The sequence below is a fragment of the Salvia hispanica genome, chromosome 3 (assembly GCF_023119035.1).
Source record: "Salvia hispanica cultivar TCC Black 2014 chromosome 3, UniMelb_Shisp_WGS_1.0, whole genome shotgun sequence".
Taxonomy (NCBI): Eukaryota; Viridiplantae; Streptophyta; class Magnoliopsida; order Lamiales; family Lamiaceae; genus Salvia; species Salvia hispanica.
This window is the reverse complement of record NC_062967.1, coordinates 7,795,673-7,814,726: the sequence shown is the minus strand read 5'-3', so window position 1 is coordinate 7,814,726 and position 19,054 is coordinate 7,795,673. Positions and strand designations below refer to the sequence as shown.

The 19,054-nt window shown below is 35.1% G+C and overlaps 3 protein-coding genes across 3 annotated transcripts; 2 read left to right on the top strand and 1 right to left on the bottom strand.

Moving 5' to 3' along the window:
• Positions 1–2,108: 2,108 nt before the first annotated feature.
• On the top strand, positions 2,109–3,047 carry LOC125211687 (uncharacterized protein ECU03_1610). The gene is made up of 2 exons (XM_048111585.1): positions 2,109–2,280; positions 2,344–3,047. The coding sequence occupies exons 1-2, from the start codon at positions 2,161–2,163 to the stop codon at positions 2,929–2,931; spliced, it is 708 nt and encodes a 235-aa protein (XP_047967542.1). The 5' UTR covers positions 2,109–2,160; the 3' UTR covers positions 2,932–3,047.
• A 4,793-nt stretch (positions 3,048–7,840) lies between these two features.
• Positions 7,841–9,507, top strand: LOC125212909 (dof zinc finger protein DOF5.6-like). Its single transcript, XM_048113203.1, has 2 exons — positions 7,841–8,095; positions 8,519–9,507. The coding sequence occupies exon 2, from the start codon at positions 8,525–8,527 to the stop codon at positions 9,212–9,214; it is 690 nt and encodes a 229-aa protein (XP_047969160.1). The 5' UTR covers positions 7,841–8,095; positions 8,519–8,524; the 3' UTR covers positions 9,215–9,507.
• A 7,048-nt stretch (positions 9,508–16,555) lies between these two features.
• Positions 16,556–17,951, bottom strand: LOC125212922 (dof zinc finger protein DOF1.4-like). The gene has a single exon (XM_048113219.1). It carries the CDS (start codon positions 17,598–17,600, stop codon positions 16,968–16,970), a length of 633 nt encoding a protein of 210 aa, XP_047969176.1. The 5' UTR covers positions 17,601–17,951; the 3' UTR covers positions 16,556–16,967.
• Positions 17,952–19,054: the final 1,103 nt, after the last annotated feature.

The window sequence follows — 19,054 nt, the reverse complement described above, 5'->3', positions numbered from 1 at the left end:
AAAGAAGCTATTAGGTAAAACCAATAGATTAATTAAAAGAGTTAATTATCCCACATTGGTGAAGAGAACCTTATTAAATATTGATTTAATAAGATGAATTATTACGTGTAATAATTATAGTGGACGGGTGCTAAAAGGTTCACGAAGGACCCCGACGCATAGCGGGTGACAAAAGGTCCCCGATGGACCTCGACGCATCGTGTGAATAAAAGGTTCACAATGAACCCCGTCGTGTAGCGTGTCCAGATGCATCAGTCTCCTCTAGCTCCCGTAACGGCTAGTAACCCCGGCGGTTACAGTCAAGCCATTATGTGTGATGGTCGTTGACTCCATCAATACCTCATGAGTGGACTTGGCCTATAAATAGGTATACATCCATTGCATTCTCTACACACAACATGAGACACAACAAGATTGCATATAATTTTGCATAGTCTTCCATCGAAGCTTTGCCCTCGCCATCATCCAGTTCATCGGAGCTTGTTATGTTTGCGGTGCAAGATTGCATATCATTTTGCATAGCTCTCCCTCTCTTTGCATAGTCTTCCATCAAAGCTCTGCCCTCGCCATCATCCAGTTCGCCGAAGCTTGTTATGTTTGCGGTGCTGCAACGAACAAGACGAAACCGTTTTATCTTTGGGGACGACACGCCAATCCGAGAGCACTACCGGGGCGTATCTCGTCTTGCGGAAAGAGGACTCCTTGACTCGGCTAATATCTTTACGGTTTATAGTTTCGATTATTGTTCTTTGTTATTTCAATTCTTGTACTTTTATCTTCGTTCTTCATTTGGGTTATATTACGCCCGGTTAGTGTATCTTTGTATCACAGAGTTAATTATTCAAAGAAGAAATCCAACAATGACTACAATAACAAACTACTGCCTTCTTTCTCCATTAATTGTTCACTTTTATCATTTTCCGTCCTTTATTAATTATCCACTTACATTCTTTGTCTCACATTTCACTAACTTATTCCACTCACATTTTATTATAAAACAAATACATAAAAATGAGATTCATATTCCATTAACTTTTTAAATTACTTTGCTTTTCATTTCTTAAAATTCGTGCTAGGATTTTATTATAACTGAGTCATCTATAAAATTCTTCATTTCCTCTGTTTTAGAAAAGAAATGAAATTAAGTGTTTTAAACGAGTAATCTAAAATTACGTTTTGATTGAGTTAGAAAACTGAAGAGATTGTGGCGGAGCTGCTGTGACTTTTGGAGAGAGTCACACCCACTCCACCCGTTTTCAATGGTCATACGCAGTGCAGTCCACTGAGATCTGCTTCCACCTCTGCCACTCTGCTAATAGTTTGTTTGTGTAAATATTCTCTTCACTGCTAATAGTTTGTTTGTGTAAATATTCTCTTCAGACGTCCGAACGCCTTTCAAATTTGTCCTTTTTATCTTCTTCTAATTGAGAGAGAAGAAGAAACGACAGATAATAGAGGGGAAAAGAATATCCTATTTTCAACCATCACATATAGATTAATAGAACACAACGGATATAAATACTTGTATTTACATGCATAGATTTCATTATGTGCTAATATTATTTATTGTATGTTGAACTTATAAATATCAAATCTCATCCTTACACTTTTCACATGTAATCTGGTTATTATATAGCAATTAATATCTAGATATTATCTAGGTTTATATCCATTATTTTCTATTATACTGTACCACTATTCTCTAGATATAAGTAACAGAATATCTAGATAATTTTAATAAAATTATATAGATATAGAATTTTTTTAAATATAGGTATTAGAGAATTTTGGAATAAGTAAAAATATTAAATATACTTAATTATTTAAGAATAGAAATTATTTTTATTTTGATTAGTATTTAATTAACTAATAAACTCACGCTTACTGCGTTGCTAAGTATCTGATTAACCTTTAATTGAATTCCAAACCTCAATTACATGCACTGAAAAATACGGTAAAAGAGAGGTTAAATAAATAGAGGATGAGGATAAGTGTTTCCAAGATAGCATGTTAATATGCACGTGGCAGCTCACAATACAGGTGTCCAACTGTTGCTCCGCCACCTTCCTCCGCCATTGAACTCAAACCTTATAATATAACTATCCCCCTCTCCACCATTCTCCAACCCCAAATCAAATTTGAAGTAAAATCAAATCAAACATGGCAGCACTGAAGAACGTTTTTCTCAGCCTCTCCAAGTCGTCGGAGCTCTCCCAATCCCTCCCCCTCCGCCCCACCGTCTCCCGCGTCTGCTTCGCCGCCGCTTCCAGACACCAACAGGTACTACTACACTCTCACTCTCCATTTATCAAATCCTTCACTCACACGAAACCGCGTCTCAAGGGTCGAAACATGGCGGGCGAGGCCGGCCGCAAAGAGTACACCCCCTACAACGACGAGGAGCCGCGGGACGAGGTGAGGGAGACCATGGACAAGGCCAAGGAAAAGACCCAAGAGATGAAGGACAGAGCCAAGGAGAGCGCCAACGAGACCGCCGACTCTGTAAAAGAGAGGGCGCAGCAGATGAACGACAAAACCAAGGAAAATCTAGGATCCATGGCGGATAAGGCCTACGAGATGAGGGAGAAGACTGCCGACGCTGCAGGAAGCGTCGCCGACAAGACCAAGCGGCAGGCGCACGAGGCGACGGACAAGGTGAAGGGCGCTGCGGACAAGACGAAGGAGTACGCGCAGGGGGCCAAGGAGAAAGTGGCGGATGCGGCCAAGGGCGCGTGGGGGGCGGCCAAGGAGACCACGCAGAAGATCAAGGAGACGGTGGTGGGGAAGTCGGATGAGGATGACTTGGATGATTATATAGAGGATCACGTGAAGAAGCCCGCCCGGGAGCACCGGGGTGAGAAGGTCATGGATGAGGATGTGGTGGACGCGAGGCGGCGTCGCGCGGACGAACACGACCGTGGCAAGCTTTGATTTTCTGGTTAGAGCGACTATAAGCATCGAATAATTTTATGTAAACGATCCATGTATGTTTCTTCTATAGATGCGGTCTAAGCGTTTCAATTAATACAGTATACTTTTTGGGTTAATAGTTTGAATACCCTTAAAAATCACAAAAATTGCTTGGTTTTTGTTGTGATCGAGACGAGGGCCTCATTTGAGAGTTGAATTTATGAAATTGATGTTCTAAAGATTAAACTTGAGGTAATCAAGTATGAGATGTTAAAAAGGTTGAACTTTAGAAAATATGAGTGAAATGTGAATAAATGTTTTTTGAGGAAAGAAAATGATTTAATTATCTTGAATAGAATTCAATTTTAGAAAATGTATCTTGAATACAATTCAATTTATCTTTAGAAAAATAAAATATTAGGGAGAACTAAAATATGAAAGGAAGCGCCAGTTCAATAATTTCTAGAAATAAAGTATTAAGGAAGAATAAATAAAAACATGAAAAAGCGAAGTATAATATGAATAAGAATAATGTACTTTTTAAATAAAATGAAACTGTTTTGAATAATAATTCAATCATCTTTAGAAAATAAAGATTGAATAAATATTAGTAGAGATAAAAGTGTAATTCAAAAGAAATATAAGTAAGAGTAAAGTTAAAAAAAAATTTTAATTATTTTAGGATATTTTAAAAAGAAATATAATTTAATTCTCTTGAGATTCCTAATAGCGGACGGACTAAAATAGTAAATCGGAATTCCTAAAATAAGTAAATCGGAACTCCTATTAGCAAAAAAATAGTAGTAAATCGGAACTCCTATTAGCAAGAAAATAGTAGTAAATCGGAACTCTTATTAGCTGATGGATGGAGTAATTTTTATTTAAACCTCTTCAAATATAGCTGATTTATTCTTTAATGATTAATGACCCAGTATTTTTCTTAAGACGGGATGTGAGCAAAATGAATTATGGTAACAGAGAATTTACTTCTCTTTGTAATTGGGCCACTCCATATTGTGGGCTTCGTGGGCTTATAACTAGTCCAATTAGCTAACTTAAGCAAAACTCAAATTGAAAAGCAGACGAAAAACAAGATGTTATGGTTGGAAAATAAAGTGTGCATATAATGTGGAGTTTTGGAAGATTTCTATTTTTGATGACATGTTTATAGTTTCGTAATGTAATTGTGAATGCAGCAATTGGAAAATAAAGTAAATATATATAGGGATGCGATAGAATGATAACCCAGATTACATATTGCATGGCAATGTATACATTTCATTAAAGCATTGAAATATGGCTTACACATCTGGCTAGAGAGTTGCTCCATCCCAATCCATCTTTTTCGCACAAAGTGCACACTGCCTTGAGCAGCCTACGTCCTCTCGACCCTATCGACCACCTTTGCAAGTAACATTTCCATCCCATACATCTTTGCCTCCAATTTCCATTCCAAGGCTGCTGCCTCAGTAGTTTGGCTTCTTTTCCATTGTGGATCATCGTATTCATGAGTGGCCTCCACCAGCCTTTGAATCAAAGCTCTCATTCAATGTTGACTCTCATCCTTGAGAACTGGCCTCCGCTTGATGAGTTCATCAAATGCTTGTTCTCGAAAGTCATTCCTTGATAGAAGGTTTGGAGCAACTCCCCCTTATAGTAAGTAATTATAATGTACGGAGTATATTTGTGGTTGATTGTTAGTATTACTGAAAAATGCATCAATGGAGTGTGATATCAATGTTATAATTGTTGATATATGTTAGCTATACTTTAATTGTCATCATCTAACAATATTGCACCACTCGAACTCCCGAGTTTGCATTCTTTTATATATTAATTAATTAAAATATAAATACATTAATTAAAGTTCAAAATTCTAGGATGTAACTATGTTGTTTGTAACTTCAGCTGCAGTAAAATTAATTACATGGCATTTAAATATTTATTTTAATCCAAAAAACTCCAGTACATTCGAATTTGAAGTTATAAGAGAAATGCGGCATTAGCCTATAGCCCTATACTATTTTATTTATATATCTAGATTAATCACCAAAAGTGAAAAATACCTTATGGTCTTAAATTTGTAAGAAACTGAGCATAAATGCAATTTTCATAAAATAGGAGAAAGCAAAACTTTATTAATTTTGGGGACCCAAGAAAACACAGTGTAAATTCTAGGGATTGCAATAGTCCGGTCCAAAATAATAAAGTCAAATTAGAATCTATATTAATCCATATAAGATGAATGAAATTATACGCACTCACCAATGGGTCATAGAGTAGTTGGCAGCGCGGAGCTGTGGTGATCTAGAGGTCACAGGTTTAAATTATGCCACCTGCAGGAAGACTTTCGACTTTACTTCGCAAACCTGGTCGAACAAAATTAGTCGGATTTCATCAAAGACGTTAGACCAAAACAAAATTACACGAGTACACAATTTTACAAACCAAAGTTCATGGACCAGTGAAAATAAATAACTTGAAAGTACAATTACATTTTTATTGGAGAAAAGTTGCAATTTTACGGACATTGGTGAAAATTTTGATGATGACCCTAGTAGCATCTACAATTATTTACATCAAATTCAAATTCATTTTAACGTAAATATCATGCAAATAATGATTGTACACCAATTATTTTTCACTAAATTTAAATTTAAAAGAATATTTTTATCCATTTATTTTTATATTCCAAAATTTGAAAAAGTGATCTGAGTATTCTTTGTTCAAAAATCTAGAATGACATAGGTTTTGTAGTATTATTATCTATTTGCTTATTCTATTTTAGATATTAGAATACCAGAATATGGTCTAAACTAGTACTCCTACTACTATAGTTGTAAGCCATATTTATGTATTAGTGACACCTGAATCAGCTACAACATGGTCAATAGGGAGCTGCAAGAGAGATGAGTACTGCTATAATATTTTATTTTTCCACTTAATCACAACTGATATTAGGAAAATATTCTTTTAATAATAAATCTAGTCATCTTTCATTATAAAACTCCACGATGAAACTTTATATTGATAATAGATTAGTTTTAGAATAAAAGGCATAGTTTTCAAATTAAATTACTGATATTCTATATTAATACCAATTCAATCAATTATGCAAGTTAAATTTTTTTTTTTTGAAATAAAACAATAATATAATTATTGATTTTTAACATAACCAAAATTGCAAATTGATTTGACATGAACCATAAAAAAACGCGCTTTTTTCATTTTGGGATGTCTACCGAGAAAAGATACTTTTACTTTATTATTTTTATTAAGTAGCCCCAATGCTCCACTAATTCATATTACACTAACATTTTACTATAACATTAATATATGAAAATGAGACCATATTCCACTAATTTTTTTTATCCATTTCAAAAAATTTCTTAAAACCGAGTCAAATTGTGCCTTTTATTAACGGACGAAGACAATATAATTTTTTAATAATAGAAATAAGGTTATTAATGTTATGCGAAAAAGTATGTGGCTCTAAGGAAAAAGTAGAAATGAGTCAATTAGAGTGTGCGTAAAAATAAGAAATTGTAATAAATAACGGAAAAAAGTGGAAATATAAGACCGAATAAATCTCTCCAACTCATCCAATCTACGACTAACGCGGTAAACAGCTGCACCGCTATATTACTCCTATTTGCAAAATAATTTTTCAATTTGCCATTTCAGCACGCCCCTGGTTTAGAGTTTTATTTTATTTTAAGTAAGTGGATTTCACACTCCACTAAAAATATTACTTAAAAAAGTAAATTCTATATTATATTTATTTTTTTCACTCATTTTTTTTACATTTTTTAAAACACGCATAAAATCAGAATATATATTTAATTTGTGGACTACTTCCTTAATTATAATATGCATGTACTATAATACCCACAATAAATTTAAATTATTGAATAACATGGGGCTCATGTTCCATAGTGTACATGTAATTTTATTGTTGAAAAAAATCCTACTACTTTTATCGTAAAATAGTTGATACAGTACATTTTTTGAGCATAGGATTTTAAGAAATTAATGCGTTAAAAATTAAAGTAAAAGAAATAAAATACGAGAGTGAAAGAAAGAGTAAAGTATCAGTTAAATACAAATTTGCGGGGGAAAAAATGACCCAGTTACTTTGAAATATCTAAAAACGAAATATGACTCAACTAACTTGAGAGGGACGGAGAATTTTAATACTATTTCTCTTGTCCTAAACAAAAGTTACTTCCTTCGTCCCCTATTATGTGTCTCAATTTTCCATTTTGGTTGGTCTCATATTAATTTTTCCATTTCATTTTTACCACTTTTGGTAGTGGAGCTCATATTCCTCTAACTCAATTTCACTTACATTTTATTATAAAAAGTAAAACTCACGTTCCACTGACCTTTTCGTCCTACTTTCTATTATATTTCTTAATATTCGTGTCGAGTCAAAGCGGAACATATATTGGGAAGGAAGGGAGTATTGCATTTTAGAATTTTAGCTCATTCAAATAATAGAAACTTTGATTCAAATTATTATGAACATTAAGTAGTAACTAAATTCCATTGATTCATTACATTTAAATTTCATTATTAAATTAATATAAAAATAACATTTTTATTCTATACAGAGTAGTATTTCTCAAAATTCATGCAAAAATAAATTTATAGACGATGGTAAAAGTATGTAGTAAAATATGTACAAAAAGCAGTCACCGGAAAATTAGTATACACGTTCATACCTCACCGGAGTAGTTAATAAGGAAAATTTAGAGATCAAGTTATGATAATTTTGATATAATGAGAATCTGCAATATTCATTTTCATATTCAACACATAACATTTGATAACAGGATATATTCGATACACAATTTAGTCCAAGGGCCGTCCACAAAATAAATAAATTAATTTATTAAATTAGTCAGTTAATTTAGTTGAGAAGAAATTATCGGAAAATTTAGGAGAATTCCGACGAACCCAAGTGATGTCAGTACAATTGAATTTCCACACAAAAAGCTTAAAGTAAAGTATGAGAGAGAGAATAGTTGATTAATTATCTTTATCGTAAGAGCAAGACAATAAAGCTGCAACAGCCACCACTCCGCCACAACAAGGCAGCGGAGCCGCCGGCCGCCCGCAATCTCTCTGCAGGGTGGGTGGTCCCCCCCTCTCTCTTCTTCCTCAACTGACATTCTGATCTGAGGTTAGTCAATTTCATGAATCCATCCAATTATCATCGCTCTTTCAATTGTTAACAAATCCTCAAAATTATGCAATTTCATTAATTATCAAGAAAGAGGGAGACGTCCGTACAAAGGCGCCCCTCTTTTATATTCTCTCCTTTTTCGTAAGTGTTAAGCTGAAGAGTGAAAAAAGAGATTTTTACATTTTTACCTTTTTGTGTTTGGAAAGAGAAATATTCATAAATTTGGTTTGCCCTTTGTATAGTAGAGGATAAGGCAAACCCTTGTCAGGTAGAGGAAGAATTAAAGCTCATGCACGATTCTCCTAATCCCAACAAACAAATCGGGATTGAATTCATATCTCTTCCGTTGAATAATCTCCTCATGCACTCAATCCCCTCTCTATATAATTCCCCTCTCACATTATTCACTTTCACCCACAGTCAAATATGGAGCAGCAGCGCCCGGATCAGCCCCCCCGCCTCAAGCCGCCGGAGATGCTGCCTCCCCCGCCCCAGAAGTGCCCGCGCTGCGACTCCTCCAACACCAAATTCTGCTACTACAACAACTACAGCCTCTCCCAGCCCCGCTACTTCTGCAAGTCCTGCCGCCGCTACTGGACCCACGGCGGAACCCTACGAAACGTCCCCGTCGGCGGCGGCTGCCGCAAGACCAAGCGCCCCCGCCCCTCCTCCTCCTCCTCCTCCCCCGCCGAGATTCAGCCCGTCCTCGCCGCGATCCCACCTCAAACCCTGGCTGCCTTGAGCGCCGCTTTCCCTCCTCCGGCCGGGCCCAACTACTACCGAGGCCCCACCTTCCTCTCCACCCTCGCCTCCATGCAACCCGGATTCAACCAGGGCGCCGCCGCGCGCGGCCAATACAATGCTGTCACTCTCCGACCCCCGGCGCCGCAGCACCAATTCCCTCTTCAGAACAATCAGTACAGCTTCCCATCAGACAGCCTGACTAATCCGGCTGCGCGCGCTCCTTGGCCTCAAACCTTCATCAACGCCGCGCCACCCACCGCAACGACCTCCTCCTCCCCCGGGACAAGCTTGAGCTTCTGGAGCGGCGATGGCGACAGCGATGACCTGGCGGGGCCTTCCTTCGACGCGGGGTTCGATCCATCCTCCCCGTGAATTTTGGATGTGTTCTTCGATTTCATTTGCATGCGGCGTGTGTGTCTTTTCTCTTTCGTTATATTTTCAAATTGAGTTTTTGGGTTTTGTTTTTCTTGAAAAAAAAAAATAGATGGGTGTTTTAGGTTGCAAACATTTACTAGTAGCAAGATTGGATGTTTCTTGAGTATACAAAATGTTGTAATTTCACCATCTTATAGAGATTCAGAATAAGTTGGGTTAGGTTTGCTTGTTCAACTTTTTGATCAAAAGTTTATTGAGTTTAATGGTAATGCCTTTTGCTTTTCCGTTGCTTTAATTCAGTTTTGACAATTTAGAATGCTACTTTATCACTTGTGAGAGAGCATGAAGGGAGTGAGATTATTGGTTTTGTACGAGTGCTTTATAATTTAAGTAGGTGTTGTTTCGTAGACTGTGTAAAGTCGAAAAAGGAAGTCATTTAAACCAAGATAAGAGAATAATGCATGAATGGATGAGCTCTCTGTCAGTCTAAAGCTAAAGCTAAAGCTAACACCTAAAGCTGATTGATTAGATCGATTATTATGTAATGTCGCATGCATGCGCCTGCCCCTACCCACAAATTACCCCCTAATTACTTGCTAATTTACTTTACATGAGAATGAACTTGTTTGTGGTGTTATTCGACAAATCGCATTCTCCTAGTATTTGAGTTGCTCATTGTGTGAGAAGCTCTATACGTTAGCTGATTGAACTTGTTTAATTTGTATAGAATCAACCACTCGTTGTGTGTGTGCTTGTGTAAGCTTTCACATCTATGAGAGACGTTTTTTTGAAGTCAATTTGATGACAAATTTAGGTGGCGTTAGAGGGGTGACCAATTTCACTATCGACCAATAGAGATCGGAAAACTCTATTAAATTCGGCCATTAGAGTTGTCGTTAATCTCACGCTATGGAACCTTGCCCCAACCTTTAGCATTTGACTTCACTTTATGTCCATTCGCCATCATTTACCCGTGACGTCTGTCGCACCACCTCTGTCTTCTGACATCGACAACAACCTTTTTCACTGTGTCTAAATCCATTATTAATTAGTCAAAAAGATACGCTTTACACCATTGAAGCTCTATATATTTAAACGTACGTTTACATATGAACTGTACCATGGACTATATGTATTGTTATTAATTAATAAGTTGGCAGTATTTGTATAATTTACAGAGGACTCATTCGTAATGTTGTTCACATATATGCCTTCTCATTATTCCCACCTAATACACTAGAATTCAATGACGACAATGCTGGGACGGGTAGACACCTAAACCATTACAAACTTAATATATTAATTAAATCCATCATCAAAACGACGTCGAAGGTTTCATGCGTCCCATTTTTCAAATCTGGCAAATAATGACCGAGTAGAATTTAATGTTTAGCTCTGTTAATAGATAATCGTGGATATTTTATTTATATCGGCGTTGCTGGAAACAACTGTCAGGGGTGGACGCATGAATTTATTTTGTTAGGCGCTAAAATTCAATTTGAAATTTTGAAAAAATAATTACCCTATGTTTCATTTTGATGATGGGAACTTTTGCACAACGATTAACATAAGATACCAAAAATTCTACGATTTAATATTAATAAAAAAATAAACAAATAAAATTGAGTAGGGACTTAAGCACCTTATTAGCTCTATGTAGTTCCGCCAATGATGACCTTGACATGGACATTAGAAAGATGCGAGAGGGTGACATGACTAATGAGATAAATAATTAGAAGATGAGCGATACAAATTAGAGATATATAATGTGGTTGTCATAATGTCGAAAATATGGCAATGTCAAAAAAGCGGCAGAGTGATACTGAATCTCATGGTCATTGAGACTAAATTAGTTACCAACTACGGCGGAGTTTTGTCATATGGAGTAGAATCTAAGTATGTATATGGGCCTCCCGTCAGCCATTGCGCGAGGACTTTTTTATATATGGATTATTTATAAGTATGAATATGGGCCGCCCGGTGTTAAAATTGAAAAATAAAAATGTAATTAGTTAGCATTTTATTAGTTAGCTGAGGTTGTTATTCCTTTTCCTAAGCACTTTCACAAAGAAATTTCACTTTTTCTCTTCTCATTTCTTTCACGACGGTTACAGAGCGATTTTCTAATCTTCTTCGGCGTATCTTTGTATTTTTTACTTCTCCATTTTTCACACTTGGCCGCACAGTATCTTCGTCCCTCCTCCTTGTAATACAACTTTTTACAAATGGAGGTAAACAAAAATATTAAAATAAGGGTATAATGTGCGCTTAATCACGATGATGATGAAGGAATGGATTGGGGAGACTTATATTTGGAGCAACGATTTTTCTATATTTCAATACATTCAATGATTCAATATATAATTGATTCTTGTGAGTCCGCACAAAAAATATACTAAGATTTTTGCAGATTTAAGAAAAATTCGATCAATTATATACTACAAATATCGGCAGCATATGTAGCTCACTTGACCACTTAAGTTTATGCACTTATTAAAATATGCAGAAGCTGATCTGCGCAAAATTGAATATAAATACCTCAAACATAATTTTGAACTTTATTAATGCACATAACTACAAATACAGGAACAAAGTAAAAGAAACCATTTCCATCTTATACGACTTAGTTAGAATATTAAATTGGGACCTGTTGACGATATAATTACTACAGGTATTGGAATGTTTCATGTGTATGCACGCATCATATTAATACCGTAAATTATATAAGAGTCAAGTAGATTTCTATATGATGAGTGGAGAGAAAGAGAGATAGTTGTAGAAGTCTAAGTTCTCTTAAAATCCCTATATATAGAGAGAGGTGAAAATTATTGGTGGTGGAGAGAGCAATGACAAGATGATATAGCCCATAGGAGCCAACAAGCTAAAATAATTAAAAAGGCAAATTAAAGCATGACATAGATATGATTGTGTGGGAAAATCTCTCTTTTTCATTAATTGCAACTTTAATTTTCTCTACTTTCCAAGGGATTGGTGACAAGTGCTCTAATGGAACAATCCAGTGTCGACCTTTACCACTACCACTCCATCTGCATTGCTACTTCGCATTGAATTCTGGGTCATATTTTTACTACTCCTTCCGTCCATCAATAAAGGAGAGTTTTGACTCATTATGAATTTTAAGAAATGTAGTGAAAAGTTAATTGAAAAAATTAGTGGAAGATGAACACTACTTTTATATATTAGTTTTTTAATAAAATGCGAGTGAGATAAAATTTGTGGAATATGATAGTTTATTACCAAAAATAGTAAAAAAAAATGAAAGTTTATCGGTGGACGAATGAAAATGAGAAAAGAGTAAGTTTATTGGTGGACGGAGGAAGTATTTTTTTCGTTTGCGTTCCTTAATTTTAGTAGAGACACGGAGATTGAAGAAACTTTTAAAGCGTATTTAGTGTATTTAGAAACACAAAATAACATAACATAAGTATAAACATGTTCCAAGAACCAGATTTGAGAATAAATCATTTCAAATGCAAAGTCATGTCCAAAGATCCGAACAATGTCTGAAAGGTCAAAGGATGATGATAGAAACGAGGAAATGAAAAAATGAGCATAACCGAAATGGGAACATGTTGAATCGAGGTCGGAAAAAGGGCTCCAACCGATCGAGGAAAGTGGAATCGATTGGATTGGAGCAAGAGACTCGTTATACTAAGGAGTCACATTAAGTGTGTTCGGTTTGCAAGATTGTATCTCAGATTAAATTTGTAGTGTGTTTGGTTTATGAGATTCAATCTCACAATTCAATCGTAGATGGATAATCATGGAATAATTAGTCATAGCTAACCCCGTATGATTATAATAATCTCACAATTCAATCTTAGATTGTATCTTGATATTATTTTATCTAAGGAAACCGAACACCAAGAGCTCTCCAACTGTCCAACACCTCAACATTAGCTCATGCATGTTGTGCTTGCTAACCTTTGGCGCCATTTTATGCTATAGCACATTTACATGCATATCAGTGTTCGGTGATATTAAATTTTTTTTTAAAGTTCGTTTATTTATATATCTCATCATTAATTAGATTTTCCATTCGGAAAACATGAGAAATGAATATATTAGAGACACAATGGAGTGCATTTTTCATCTACATTTGTCCTATTTATGTTCGCTGTAATCAAACTTTAATTCAAAAGCAAACTTTCACCTGAAAATGACAAATCAATATGATGAAAAGCACCCGGCATAATTTGGTCGTCGGTCTTTGGTCAATTTGATTCTGTTATGATTATACACTTTTTATTTAGCCAATCACATATAACCATTTTACACCAATTTTAAAAGTCTTTTTGAAGCCACACTGTTTTGTACTTTTTGGTCATGTGTGGTGCCGATCGATATGATTTTAATCCACTTGATATATCCACACACACTCATTTACATATTTGTTTTGAGTAAATAATTGTCTGAATCATGCACTATATATCACCCCCTACGTGTCACGGCTTTCGAATTCTCTTCAACCTTAAGTATTCAACTTCATCATTAATATCATCAATCAAGCTCATAATGTACTCAACTATCCTATGTACATAAACTAATTATGACAAGTTATTTTTCATTTCTTTTTAATTGTTGTGCTGATCTATTTAGTTTATTAAATTGTGCCCCTAATCTAAATATAAGCGAGAATTCTGAGATTCATTTGGTGCAATCCATACTTGGAATTGAATCACGAATATTCAAATCGAAACATATTATATTAGTACATTATAATTTTCCCATTACTTGCGGCCTATAGTTAATCTTGAGTTGATCTAACATTTTACTTCCTTTTCAAAAGTGATGGAGTGATTAAGGATTTGTGGTAGGAATTATTATAATTGGAAAATCAGTGGGCCGGAGTTCTCATAATTAACTAATTGCATTGTATTTTGTGGAATTATTAGAAAGATTTAGTGATTAAGGACATGTGGTAGTGGGGATGTTACGAGGATTAGCAAATCCAACGAAGCACATCATCTTTAAGTCTCCTACCTTTTAAAAGTGCTGAATCATGCATTGTCAAATTCAAAGGAAAAGTGTCACGCATCTAGCAAGGTTTCTTTCTTTTGTTCTAATAGTATTCGATAATTAACATATTACTTGATCTATGGTTGGAAAATTATATATAGTTCATCGTTCTTAGAATAAATGGCATATTTGTTTGATTCTTTATGGTCATAACATTCCATATTTATTTATTAACAGTATTCTATCTTTACTCCTTGAATCCAGATTTACATTCATCCAGAAGAGAGATGTATCCACCAAAAATCTTCAGTATTTAATGAGAGAAAATAAGAAAAATATTTTAGTTTGATCATCTCCATATATATAATCACAATAAAATAAAATAAAAACATTTGAAATATAAATCACGAACCAAAAAATCATTGTTGAGCATGTATAATTTTTCTTACAAACTGTACAAATTCAAAAATTTTAAATTATCACTTTGGAGATTCTAATTCAAGATCATGTCTTTATGCAAGATCATAAAATCAATCATATATAGATATTCAAAATTTAATAAATGGGTAGATCTACGATGAATTTATCACAGTATTGAATGAATTCATGGTTTTGGTTAAAATCTTAAAGATGACTAAATTTTCAATTCTCGGATTCAAATAGTAATTTCCTAGAAAATTTATTCATGCTCCACAACAAATTCATGGTTTTTAATTTATAATTTAAAAGTAGATTTTATGTTAGCTGCCCATACAAGTTCATTATCTGTGGTTTATACCATATGTACTGTACAAATATTTGCCTTAAAAAGCAAAGAAGTGTGTAGAATTGTAAAGCCCACCAAACTAACAAAGTATGAAGTTACTCTAATCCAGCTAAATTTGGACCGCCCCAGCCCAATAAACGATTTTGTCATAAATTATCTTCTCCCATGTGCATATTGCCATATTGGTATATATAAAGTGCCATTTAAACATAATAGAGCATAGGTGTAGAAAACTACAAATCTAGTCACTCTAGTCTTGCATGCGTATTTCCTTTTCTACATATAGACCAAAAAGATTCATATATAGGAAAGACTATTGTTATGTTTTTCTTTTACATCACTTTCCTTTTACGTATTTGCCCATAAATTACCGAAAATATTAATACATATATGATTTTAGTTTCATTTGACAACTAATGTGGATGTGAATGGAATAGCATGACGGCCAAAAATGATGAAAAGGGAAGTTCCACTTGAATTCAGAATTTCAACATGACATTTCTCCAAAAATGGAAGAGAAAAGACAAACAAAACTTGAGACTTTATATTTGATAATAATGATGGTATTGAAACTTTTATCTAATGCGCATTGATAGTGCAGTTCCTACGCAGTAAAAATTATTAAGTTAATTAGTCTATATAAAAAAATAAACTTGAATAATTTGATGAATATATAAATGAGGGGGTGTTTGGTTCAAGTTGGGGAAGAAGGACTTGTCGAGATAATTAAGAGAGATGGATTTTTCTGATTCACTTTATTTAGAGTATCACAGCTTAAGTTGAGTTCCCCACACTCGTATATACATTACTCTGACTTCATGGTTCCTTATTATTTTAATGCGTTTCGCATCCAGTAAATAATGGTGGTTTGGTAACTTGGTTTGCTAGAAAATACTCCCTCCGTTCCATAGGAATGGAGGCGTTTCTTTTCGGCACGGAGATTAAGAAAAATTGTGTTGGGTGAGTTAAGTAAAGGGAGAATAAAGTGGAAAATGAAAAAGGTAGAGAGAGAAGAGAGAAAAAAAAGTAAGAAAAAGTAAAGTAGGTGTGGAAAAATGTGTTGACTTTTACTTAAAAAAAGAAATGATTATATTACTATGGAACGAAGGGAGTATAATAGTGAGAGCAAAAGTAACAAGAAACATTAGTAAATCTCATTCACTCTTACTTGAGCATCCTATATATATGGGTGCTACTACATGAGTTTTTTTTCACTTAGATACAGTATAAGGTAAAAAGTTACATGGGCTTATTTTACTTTTTTTCCTCGAGTTCAAAATCATTTAAAAGTGGTTGTAATTTTTTAATTAAAACATAATATAAATATCTTTACCACTGCAGTTTGTACTGCAGCCACATGACGACCACTAACTACATCAACTATATCTTATGACTGAGATTCATGGAATTAAACCAAATACATTAAATAGCTACGTATATAGTTCCACTAGCTAGTTATTTAAACAAGTATAACAGCATAGTACTATCCAGAAAATTACATTAAATCTCCAAAAAAGTTTAGCTACGTGAACTACTAGGAAAGTTTGTGAATTAAAAGAATCCAAATATATGCGTTAGAACTGAAAACGAAATAACCACAATATCTCTCTTTCTTGTATACCACCTCGAAAACCGAAAATAAACAAATTCTTGAAGAAATACAGACACTTTACCAATTGCCTCATCAAGATGTAGATGTATAACTCTATAGTAAACCCCAATTCTAAAACATGCTACATAAACTAAACACATGATACACCAAAATGAAAAAAAAAAAAAACAATCTCATGATAACATATATACTTATAACTCAAGGTTCACCTATCCATGTGTTCGAATACGAGAAGAAGAGGATCGGAGGTTCCTCTCATCAGCGCAAAGTAGCCTTCCATGTCAAAAATATATCAGGCTGAACTTTGTTGCTGCTGACATGATCCCTCCGATCCTAATATTCTCCACCCAATCAGTTAATGAATGAGATTAAATGAAGAACAACGGAAGCTTCTAAATCAGAGATGGAACGGAGTAGCCACCCATGGTTGAGGGGTCAAACCAAGCCCCGGCGCTGCTTGTGCTTGTGTTCCATACGTGATCAAAAATATTAATCTGATCGATAGGGTTTGTGTTTAGGCTCGGGGTTTGGTTCGGGTTCCAAGCCAGTCTATCATCGTAATGGAGCAAAGGCGCCATTGTTGAAGATGTGGAGAAGGAGGAAGATCCGAAGAAGACAGAATTGTTTGCAGCTGATGCGAAAGGCGACGAAGAAGCCACTTGGATCGGCTTCGATGAAAACCCTAACCCGAGACCGTTGATTCGATCGAATCCAGAATCATCTGAAGAAACCCTAAAACTGGAAAGGGGAAAGTTGAGATTAGCATTAAGGCTGGGGAACAAAGGGGTTTGGAGATTGTTGGAAGGCGGCGGAGGCAGATTTCTCTTGTGGCGCTTGTTTCTGCGGCATGCGCCGCCGACGGGGACGTTGCGGAGGGTGCCGCCTCTGGTCCAGTAGCGCTTGCAGGATTTGCAGAAGTGGCGAGGCTGAGAGAAGCTGTAGTTGTTGTAGTAGCAGAATTTGGTGTTGGAGGAATCGCAGCGGGGGCAGTTGAGAGGGTGGGGAATATTTGGCTTATCGGCCATTGCTTTATTTGGTGTGGAGCTAATTTTCTGATCATTCAATGGGGAGGTTTTAGGGTAAATGTTAACTACACGATTCGGATATTCTTGGACAAAAGCTATAAAACAAAAGATGGGGTCGTTTTTGTTAGTGTAATAATTGAGACAATGAGAGAGAGAAGAAGGGAACCATTTGATTAGTGGTGGGAGAAGAGCTGATCTTGTTGTCACGCTTTCCTACCATTGTCCGTCTTTCACACAAAGAGGAATCTGGTTTTTAACCAAAGAGTAGCAATATCAAGACAAGGAGATGCTGAGGGTGTTTTATTTTCAAGCCATGAATGCAAATTAGAGTTCAATTTGCTTCTTCAACTATTAGTTAATTAGTTTCACTCACGTGAAGGGCAGCAAGACTGCTTCAATTACTTTTTGAGTTTTCACACATTTTATGTACGTTTGCGATTTGCCTTAGAGCATCTCCAAGGGAAATGGTAAATGGAAAGGTAAAGAAAAATAACTATCATATTTACCTTTTATTCAAAAAAATTTATGCTCCAATGAAAAAGGTATATATGAAGATATTATACCTTCTTTCATTTTGAGAAGGTATATTTATCTCTTGGTAGAAAGGGTAAAATGTTAGTTATTTTTATTTGTCTTTTCAATTTACCTTCTTTTTTTAAAATATATTAGTTTTTAAGAATGTATAATTACCTTTATGAAAACGTAAATGAGAAATATACCTTCTCAATTTACCGTTCTCCCTTGCTTGGAGATGCTCTTAGACAGTCTTGATCATCCATTTTTTAATACAATAAATTAGAATGTGTTAATTCTGCAGTAAGGGATTTATAACCCCCCCCCCCCCCCCCCAACCTCAACCTCCTTTTGCTAAACATTAGAAAAATGGCTAGAAGTCAAACTCATCCGGCGGTCTAATTAGTCTAATTAGAGAGGAGAATATAGGTAGTAAGTTTTTTGTATTAATGAAAAGAGAGATTTTTCGGTGTGGGTGGGTCACAAGCATATATAGTTGCAGCGCACTTTATAGCAAGATTTTATGCAATAAAACATTAACTTAGAATGGAAATAGACAGGATCACACCACAAACACACACTTACAACGCGAAAATGAAGGCAGATAAACATTATTAAAGCAATGGAGTTAAGGAATTTATTAACCAACAACTCCGGCATTAAAGAAAAGTAGGAATAGTTAATTTACTATAGGATTATAGGAAAGCAAGAAACAGCCATCTTCACAGAATGTTATGTAAACAAATAGAAAATAAATATTCGGAGTTATAATTCTAAGTGATTGTAGAAATATACCAATGGGCAATGGAGATGTTGCTTGGAATAGACATAGATAATCAATGAAGGGATTAATTAAGCACGAGTTATAAGTAAATGGAGGACACTAATCCAGGTATATAGTGGCTATAATTAGACTAATATGGATTATGTTGGCTGCCGAA

Coding starts and splice junctions, on each gene's coding strand:
- LOC125211687 (XM_048111585.1), top strand. CDS start 2,161: ATGGCAGCACTGAAGAACGTTTTTCTCAGCCTCTCCAAGTCGTCGGAG. Junction 2,281..2,343: donor CCGCTTCCAGACACCAACAG/GTACTACTACAC, acceptor CCGCGTCTCAAG/GGTCGAAACATGGCGGGCGA.
- LOC125212909 (XM_048113203.1), top strand. CDS start 8,525: ATGGAGCAGCAGCGCCCGGATCAGCCCCCCCGCCTCAAGCCGCCGGAG.
- LOC125212922 (XM_048113219.1), bottom strand. CDS start 17,600: ATGGCCGATAAGCCAAATATTCCCCACCCTCTCAACTGCCCCCGCTGC.